General features: G+C 35.8%; 2 protein-coding genes across 3 annotated transcripts; both read left to right on the top strand.

Annotated features, from left to right (window-relative positions):
• Nucleotides 1–1,259: 1,259 nt before the first annotated feature.
• Nucleotides 1,260–3,381, top strand: LOC135844753 (voltage-dependent anion-selective channel-like). 2 transcript variants are annotated; one of them, XM_065363088.1, is made up of 7 exons: nucleotides 1,260–1,326; nucleotides 1,792–2,012; nucleotides 2,106–2,226; nucleotides 2,370–2,494; nucleotides 2,577–2,685; nucleotides 2,778–2,986; nucleotides 3,087–3,381. In XM_065363088.1, exons 2-7 carry the CDS (start codon nucleotides 1,799–1,801, stop codon nucleotides 3,209–3,211), a joined length of 903 nt encoding a protein of 300 aa, XP_065219160.1. In that variant the 5' UTR covers nucleotides 1,260–1,326; nucleotides 1,792–1,798; the 3' UTR covers nucleotides 3,212–3,381. The 2 variants fall into 2 exon arrangements, with proteins under 2 accessions (XP_065219160.1, XP_065219159.1); XM_065363087.1 differs by lacking the exon at nucleotides 1,260–1,326 and adding an exon at nucleotides 1,483–1,713.
• A 3,922-nt stretch (nucleotides 3,382–7,303) lies between these two features.
• LOC135844234 (voltage-dependent anion-selective channel-like) lies at nucleotides 7,304–9,078 on the top strand. Its single transcript, XM_065362382.1, has 6 exons — nucleotides 7,304–7,682; nucleotides 7,758–7,875; nucleotides 8,046–8,161; nucleotides 8,238–8,349; nucleotides 8,447–8,655; nucleotides 8,746–9,078. Exons 1-6 carry the CDS (start codon nucleotides 7,469–7,471, stop codon nucleotides 8,865–8,867), a joined length of 891 nt encoding a protein of 296 aa, XP_065218454.1. The 5' UTR covers nucleotides 7,304–7,468; the 3' UTR covers nucleotides 8,868–9,078.
• The last annotated feature ends 205 nt before the right edge of the window (nucleotides 9,079–9,283 follow it).

Below are 9,283 nucleotides of genomic sequence, written 5' to 3'. Positions count from 1 at the left end.
ACCGATTTTTGACATTAGGTTATTCCGAGATGGATTGCAGGCAGTTTCAATCTGTTTTATTTGAAACTTCAAGAGGCTGTTCAGAAACTTCCGCTTTTCAAAAAATCTCACAAAATATGTCCAAAAGATTTTGTGATTTTATTTACGTCAAATCGCTAATATTCAGAATCGGATTCATTTAAAAATTGAATCGCTGATTTTGAATCGGATTCAATTGTTCGAAATTGGTGAACTTCAGTTCAAAAAAATGGTGTAATTTCTTCAATTCGAGACAGTAAGAAAATATTGTACCATTTAGTTAATTGAAAATTGAAGGCACAAACATAGTTTGAAAATTTAAATTTGAGGAAGGGCAACTCGAAAATCAAAATTTGGAAATTTAAATTTTGAATTGAGATGATGGGAAATTTTCAACAGAAACTTTCTGGAGATTTATGGTAGAAATTTCTGAAAATTTTCAAATCCATAAATTTCCATGGGAATTTATGAATGAGAAAACTTGTTGTAAGATGGCGATAAAATTGTAAAAAAAAGCTTTTAATTTATGTAAATTGTGTATACACATAAAATTGTTCAAAATGAATAATAATGGAAAGGAAAATTTTAAAAATTTGTTAATAATTGGAAATTTATTAGGTACCTAGTTGTATTGTAATTGATATTTGATAGTTAAATGACATTGTTTTCAAAACTTGTATGGCCTATCTCATATTTTGAAGAAATAAAAATTCCAGAAACCCTCCGGAAAGTTCCGCAAGTTTACAAAATATAAATCTCTGGAAATTCATCATCCCTAATCTTGAATCAGGTTCACCACTTCAATTTCGTTCGAAGACAGGCAATTGGCCATAATAAACACTTTTTGTTCGTCTACTCGATTACTATGGGTTAGGGGCATCATTTGAATGATTCAAACATTTTCTTATTTTTGATGAATTTTTCAAAATTGATAAGTTTCCGGTTTTGCGGAGCACATATCTCCTTCATTTTACAAGATAGGCAACTTATCATGAAGTTTTTTGTTACAAACTGTAGAGTAATCGAGCAAATAAGTAATGGAAATGGAATGCATGCATCCGGCATCCTTGCTCCTGCACGTTGCTCAAAGCTCAACGACAATTTAATTTTAATTTGCGTCACTTTACCAACCAACTCGGACCAAGTTTTGATCGAGAAAATGGCGAGTCTTGTGCTTTTTACTCATCTCGATTAGATTTTCAAGTAAGTAAGCCGGTTACCTGGTATTGTTTAGTAAATTAGTATCCTCGATCCTCGATCCTCGATCCCTGATCTGTATCACAAATCACCATCCTAACCCACGAGTAGGTATGTACATTGTACTTAGAATCTCCTTATACTCGTACATATCGTGACTATGCTAGAATAATCGTGTGAATTGTGATAATCCGAATATAAAAATAAGTAGGTACTAATAAAATACCAAATACCGAACGATCTTTCTTGCTCACATACGAGTTGGAGTGAGAGAGAAGGCAACGTCCTTGAGCCATGAGCCCGCTCTACCCCTCGTCTTGTGTGTAGGGATGCTGGCTACCCAATCACGTGCTAGCTACGTTTTCGGTCCATATCCGAACTGACAGGGAGGTAGCTACCTAAGGGTGTAGGTGTCTATAGTGTAGGTGTAACTGGTTTCCGCATCTGGCTTTCTCATTATCGTGAAAGTCGTTTGCTGTGTGTGATTTGCGGATTGTGGTACCTAAACTCTCAACTCATCGATTGCATTCATCTTTCATCATCCTTTGACCAATATTTAGCGGTACTTTGTTCTAGAATCAACATGTCATCAAACGTATCGCCGCCGCCATTCTACGACGATTTGGGTAAAAGCGCTAAAGATTTGTTCAGCAAAGGATACAATTTTGATACAGTGAAATTAAACGTGAAAACCAAAGCTCCAACCGGTTCCGAATTCAACTTCGGTGGAACTTCTCATATCGATTCCGGCAAATTTCTTGGAACTATTCAGGGTACGAATAGGAACGAAAAATATGGTAAGTGACGTTGATCAGCTGTTATATTTACCTACTACTATACCTACTCGTAAATGATTCAGATTCTCACCAGATTTGTTTCACCTTTCACAGGTATCAATAATACCGCAAGATGGAATACATGTAATACATTGAGCACTGAAACATCGTGTGATTTTTTCAAAGGTGCTAAACTCTCCCTCGAAAGTACTTGGTACTCCCTTCAGACTCTCGAGTAAGAGCAGCGAGATTCTTATCATTTTCTGATAAATTGAGTTTTTACACGAGCTAATTCACATTATAGAAATGCTCCCTAATGTTCGAATATTTGGAATACGTTGATACGCTTGATGATTGTTTTTACTCTTGTTTTTTCAGCGATAGAATTTCGAAAGTAAGAGCTGAATACAGAAACAATCATCTAGCCCTCCGCACTGATGTTGATTATAAAACCGGTCCTGCGCTTCATCTTATTTCGGCTTCTGGAGTTTTTCAGTATGATGGTACGTTCTCTCATCGTTCCCTCGCACACGTACTAGCTGCGGGGTTTTATTAATGTTTAACTTCTTCAATTATTCCTCAAAGGTTGGTTCATCGGTTTACTGTCAAAGTTCGATACGAAAGGTTCCAAACTGAAGAGTGCCAACTTAGCGTTCGGATGCAATTTTAAAGAATACGCTATTCACAGCAAAATGTAAGTGTTTCAACGAATTGGTACCTACGTATAATCTTCGATGATTGATTTATGTAGTTCTCTCATTGTACTATCATCGTGTCCGGTTTCAGGAGCGATCAAGAGTTATACAACTGTAACATTTATCATCGAATGAATCCTTTCCTCGAAACTGGTGTTGAATTTTCATGCCCAAAGGAAAATGATGATACTAAATTTGGAATCTGTTGTAAATATACTTGGGATCGTGACACTACTGTTCGAGCTAAAGTGAATAATTCTAGTCAAATTGGTCTCAGTTTCGCCCATAAACTTAAGGATGGTTTGTATCAAATCTATCTAGAAAATTCTCATCGTTTTTTTTTCGGATAGATACCTACGTTTATTCACATAATGCATACGTACGCTATGTTTATTTACAGGTATTACCATCACGTTATCGGCATTGATCAGTGGTAAAAATTTCAATCAAGGTGGACATAAAATCGGTTTGGGTATTGAATTCGAGCCATATTGCTCACACGCGTCGTTGGGTAGGTACTGTTGAATAACATTCTACTTTGTAAAGGAAAGAGTGTTATTCCGGTTCAGAGGGATTGTAAGCAATGCATTTTTCATACTTAAGTTATGTAAGGAGGGACTTACGTTTACGTAGTGTTTCTAATTTTATTTTAAGTAGCCGATATTAGGTAAACAAAATATAAGTTGCTTGATTTAGTTTTTATTATTTTATTCGTCGCGGGGGACCTTTAGCATAATATTCAGATTAAATAATTTTCATACAATTTTACGAGTTGAATCATCAAACAAGTTCAATGTTCAGCAGAAGGAGGATTTAAAAAAAACATTTATCCATGTTAAAAGAAAGACCTTTTGGCGATTTCTGAAAAAAAAACGAGGCGAGACATTTTTGGAAAAAAGTGAGACTTTCAGGAACTTTAAAAACTTCGACAATTGTAGCAAAAAGCTAAACTTTTTGAGAATTAGTGACAAAAAAGAGATGCTCGTCTACTTTTTGCTAATTTTTTAGTCGGGGAGCCCGCTTAAGGATCTATTGCAACCCCCCCCAAACCGGTCGATCATCCGGGACAACTTTTTTCTTAAAGGGGGAGTCCTAAGGAACATTTCTAGCCCTTGTCCTTAAAAAAATGAGTGGCCCTACTTACAAAATGGCGGCCATTTTGATTGACAGGTCAGCCGAAATCGCAGATTTTGCGTTTCAACATAAAACTTGCACGAAATTTTTTAAACTGTACAAAGGCAGATCGAAAGATCAGGCAAACATTCATCACCTGTCAAAATTTCAAGTGCTGAAAAGCCTTTTTCGATTTTTGGTGAATTTTTGAAAATCAAATTTAGGCCAAAAATGGAAGGGAAAAATCAAAATTTTACCAAATTGACCTAGAAAGCTGAAATTTGGGATATATCCTATTTTCGACCTGCCAAATCGATTCGAAACTGTTTCATAGCGTTTAGTGTAGTTCTGGAGCCTCCAGCAGATTTTTAAAATTTGAGATTCCCACAACATTTCATCAAATGGAGTTGAAAACCCGAAATTCATTCTGCAAACTAATTGAAGCATACGTTCCCAAAACGCACTAAGTCCAAAAAAATATTGATAAGAAATTCATGGTACTTAGTACATACAATTTGAAAACGTAGAAATGGCCCAAATTGGCTGATTTTTTTATATGTTGTAGCCAAGACCCTTGGGCACAACATATCAAAAAATCAGCCATTTTGGGCCACAACTTCATGCTAGTTGGCTTTGCAACCTCAGAATCAATACGCTACGAAGTCGAATGCAGGTGGTTTTTAAGTCATTTTGGAGTTTCCAGCGATTTTTTGAAAATTTCTGGAGTCTCCTGCAGATTTTTGAAACTTGAATAAAAATTTCATTAAAATGGAGATGGAAAGCTGAAATTTACTCTACACTCCAATTTTAACACCCTCTGAAGACGACTTCAGGTGAGTTCAAGTCGTTTTGGAGCCTGCAGCAACTTTTTGAATAGTTGTATGGCATTTTTTGGAAAATCAAAATTTCCAAAAAGTAGCTGGAAGCTTTAAAACTATTTGAAACCTCCATGCAGTCGACTTCATACCTATCTTATTTATTAAATTAGTGTGCGAAGTAAATTTCAGCTATAGCTAACTCCATTTGATAAAATGTTGTGGGAATTTAAAGTTTCAAAAATCTGGTGGACTCCAGTAATTTTCAAAAAGTCATTGGAGGCTCCAAAACGACTTGAAACCCACCTGCAGTCAACTTCGTAGCGTACCTATTGAAATTAGTTTTCAGAATGAATTTCACCTTTCCAACTCCATTTGATGATATTTTGGGGGAATTTCGAGTTTCAAAAATCTACTGGAGGCTCCAGAACTGCTCACAACGGTTAGAAACAGTTTTCAATCGATTTGGCAGATCGAAAATATGGTATATACCAAATTTCAGCTTTCTAGGTCAATTTGGTAAAATTTTGATTTTTTCCCACATTTTGGCCAAACTTTGATTTTTGAAAAATCGAAAAAAGCACTTTAGCACTTGAAATTTTGAGGGCCACTTTTTTTTTCAAGGACAAGGGCTAGAAATGTTCCTTAGGGCTTCCCCTTTAAGAAAAAAGTTAACCAGGAGCATCGACGGGGGGGGGGGGTGCAATAGATCCTTATGCGGGCTCCCCGACTAGGAACTCAAAATTTGGAAATTTTGATAGAGATAAATGAGGATAGGAAATTTTTAACAAAAACTTTCTGGAAATTTATGGGGAAAATTTTCTGACAAGTGGAAACTTTCAAATCCATAAATCCTTATTTTTGAAGTTGGGATTTTTTCCGCTCCCACCCCCTAAAGTGGTGACCTCGGGTGAGAAAATAATTCCCTATTTTTTATTTTTTCCATTTTCGAAAAATTCGGGCTGCGGTGGGCCCCTCAATTTTCAAAAATTTGCAAAAAACCTAATTCAAAAAAAAATTTTTGAAATTTCAAAATTTCGAGTTCCATCATCTCTAGAAGGTCCTTTTTGAGTAAAAAAAGCCTCTCATGGCGATTTTAGCCCCCTCCCATGAAAACCAAGCCGACCCCCCCAGAATAGCTGAAATTCGTATATTATGTGAGATGTCCTAAAATTGGTTGTTTTTGATCTTTCCTCCTTCCAACCCCACAAAGTGGTGTCCTTTGGTGAGAAAATAATTCCCTATTTTTTATTTTTTCCATTTTCAAAAAATTCTGGTTGCGGTGGGCCCCTCAATTTTCAAAAATTTGAAAAAAAAACAAAATTTTGAGTTCCATCGTCTCTAAAATGTCCCTTTTGAGTAAAATAGACTCTCATGACGATTTTAGCCCCCTCCCATGAAAACCAAGCTGACCCCACCAGAAAAGCTAAAATACAAATTTCAGCTATTCTGGTGGGGTCAGCTTGGTTTTCATGGGAGGGGGCTAAAATCGCCATGAGAGGCTTTTTTACTCAAAAAGGACTTTCTAGAGATGATGGAACTCGAAATTTTGAAATTTCAAAATTTTTTCTTTGAATTAGGTTTTTTGCAAATTTTTGAAAATTGAGGGGCCCACCGCAGCCCGAATTTTTCGAAAATGGAAAAAATAAAAATAGGGAATTATTTTCTCACCCGAGATCACCACTTTAGGTGGTGGGAGCGGAAAAAATCGGACATTTTTTTTGCCATGTAGTTAAGGACCACCCTAATAAATATCCATGGGAATTCATATGAAGACATCCTTGTTGTAAATGGCGAGAAAATTGTAAAAAAAAGGGGGGTTTAATTTCTGCAAAATAATACGTATACACAATTGTTTAAAATAAGGGAAAATTTCAAAAATTTGTAAACATTTGGAAATTTATTAGCTGTAGGTATACTTGTATTGTAGTTGATACATTATTTGATAAATGACATTTTTGCAAAATAAGTATGGCTTATTTCATATTTTTAAGAAATAAAAATTCCACAAACTCTCCAGAAAGTTCCGCAAGTTTCCAAAATATGAATTTCTGGAAATTTATCATCCCTAATTTTGAATCCGGTTTGCCACTTCAATTTCGGAGACAGGCAATTGGTCATACACATAACATTTTTTGTTCGTCTATTCGAGTACTATGGGTTAGGGGCATCATTTAAATGATTCAAACTTTTTCTTATTTTTGATGAATTTTTTGCAGAGTACTGTACCTCCTTCATATTACAAGATAGGCAACTTATCATATAAATGTTTTTTGTTGGTCTTCTCATCGTTTCATTCAACATCCTGCAGCCAAACTTGTAGTTGATTTCTTCATACAATTAAATTAAAGCTCCTCATGCTCGTATGTACGTATCGTGACTATGTTTGAATAACCATGTGATGATATGAATGTAAATACCTAACGGTAAATTAAAGGTGCCTTTTTCATCATTTTGCATTATGTTAGGACTTGTTTGTGTTTTGTCTTTCTTTCTTTCTTTCTTTCTTTCTTTCTCACTCACAAGTCACATACGAGTTGGAGTGAGAGAGAAGGCAACGTCCTTCAGACATGGGGCTTTTCTCTACCCCTCGTCTTATAGGTAGGGATGCTGGTTACCCAATCACGTGCTATCAACGTTCTATGCCCATCTCCGAGGGGACAGGGAGGTTGCTATGTACCTAATGATGCAACTGGTTTCCGCATTCTGACTTTCTCATTATCGTGATAGTCGTGTGCTGTGTGAGTTATTTGCGAATTGTGATACCCAAAGTCCTAAACTCCCAACTCGTCGTCGTCGATTGCGATCTTCATCCGTTGACCATAATTGCGCGTTACCTTGTTCTAGAATCAACATGACATCAAACGTTTCGCCGCCGCCATTCTACGACGATTTGGGCAAAAGCGTTGAAGATCTGTTCAGCAAAGGATACAATTTTGATACAGTGAAATTAGACGTGAAAACCACAGCTCCCACCGGTACCAAATATAACCACAGCGTAACTTCTCATATCGATTCCGGCAAATTTCTTGGAACTGCACAGGCTACGACTAGGTTCGAAAAATACGGTATGTGACGTTGATCAGTTGTTATTACTACATAAATGATTCAGATTCTCACCAGATTTGTTTTACCTTTCACAGGTATCAATAATACCATGAGATGGAATACAAGTAATATAATGGGAACTGAATTATCGTGGGATTATTTGAAAAATGCTAAAATCTCCCTCGAAAGTACTTACCCCGTTCGGAATCCTATGTAAGAGCAGCGAAATTCTTATCATTTTCTGATAAATTAAGTTTTGAACAGGAGCCAATTCACATAGAAATGCTTCCTTTTATTCGGATACCTATTTGAAATAAGTACCTACATAGGTATCAGTATGACATTATATACGCTGATGTTTGTTTTTACTCTTGTTTTTTCAGCAATAGATTTTGGAATCTAAAAACAGAATATAGAAACAATCGTCTAGCACTCCGCACTGATGTTGATTGTAAAACCGCAACTATTTCGGCTTCTGGAGTTTTTCGAATACAAGACGGTACGTTCCCTCGAACTAGGTACACGTAGCTGCGTGTTTTATAATTGTTTCCTTTCTTTAATCATTCCTCATATAGGTTGGTTCGTCGGTTTACTGTCAAAATTCGATACGAAAGGTTCCAATACACTGAAGAGTACCAAATTAGCTCTCGGATACCATTCTAAAGAATTCGCTGTTCACGGCATTATGTAAGTGTTCCAACGAATGGTACAAATACCCATTATCTTCGATGAATGATTCAGTTTTTTCATCGTAAATCGTAATACCATCGTGTCCGGTTTTTAGAAGCGATGAAGAGTTCTTCAACTGTCACCTGTACCATCAAGTGAATCCTTCGCTGGAAACTGGTGTTGAAATTTCAAGCCCGAAGGAAAACATTGATCCTAAATTTGGAATCTGTTGTAAGTACGATTGGGATCGTGATACTGCTGTTCGAGCTAAAGTGGATAATTCTAGTCAAATTGGTCTCAGTTTCACCCACAAAATTAAGGATGGTTTGTATCGAATTTATATTGAAAATTCTCACCATTTTTTTCGGATACGTTTATTCACATAATGCATACGTACGCTATGTTTATTTACAGGTATTACCATCACGTTATCGGCTTTGATCAATGGCAAAAATTTCAATCAAGGTGGACATAAAATCGGTTTGGGTATTGAATTCGAGCCATATTGCTCACACGCGTCGTTGAGTACCAGTTAAATAACATTCTACTTTGTAAAGGAAAACGTTGCTATTCCAGTTTACAGGATTGTACAGCAGTGCATATTTTTTACTAGGCCTGCATATTATATTTACGTAAAGTTTCCAATATTATTTTATATCTACTTTTTGTACACAATGTTTGCTTACGTTCAAGTTATTTTAAAAAGTAAACGATTTATTAAACAAAATATATAAGTTGTGTATTTTAGTTTTATTATTTATTTATTCGTCGCGGAGGACTTTAAATTTTCGTACGATTTTACGAGTTTAAGCATCAAATGAGTTCAATGTTCAGCAGAATGAAGATTAAAAAACACATCCATTTTATTCTGAAAAAAACGATACCAGAGACAATTTTTGGAAAAAAGTGAGACTTTCAGGAACTTTTTGAAAAAAAAAAAAAAACAGAAAAC

Source organism: Planococcus citri, chromosome 4 (genome assembly GCF_950023065.1).
Source record: "Planococcus citri chromosome 4, ihPlaCitr1.1, whole genome shotgun sequence".
Lineage (NCBI taxonomy): Eukaryota > Metazoa > Arthropoda > Insecta > Hemiptera > Pseudococcidae > Planococcus > Planococcus citri.
Note: the sequence above shows the minus strand (reverse complement) of the source record. Positions and strands in the feature narration are given on the sequence as shown.

Coding starts and splice junctions, on each gene's coding strand:
- LOC135844753 (XM_065363088.1), top strand. CDS start 1,799: ATGTCATCAAACGTATCGCCGCCGCCATTCTACGACGATTTGGGTAAA. Junction 2,013..2,105: donor GAATAGGAACGAAAAATATG/GTAAGTGACGTT, acceptor CACCTTTCACAG/GTATCAATAATACCGCAAGA. Junction 2,495..2,576: donor TGGAGTTTTTCAGTATGATG/GTACGTTCTCTC, acceptor TATTCCTCAAAG/GTTGGTTCATCGGTTTACTG.
- LOC135844234 (XM_065362382.1), top strand. CDS start 7,469: ATGACATCAAACGTTTCGCCGCCGCCATTCTACGACGATTTGGGCAAA. Junction 7,683..7,757: donor GACTAGGTTCGAAAAATACG/GTATGTGACGTT, acceptor TACCTTTCACAG/GTATCAATAATACCATGAGA. Junction 7,876..8,045: donor TACCCCGTTCGGAATCCTAT/GTAAGAGCAGCG, acceptor TTGTTTTTTCAG/CAATAGATTTTGGAATCTAA.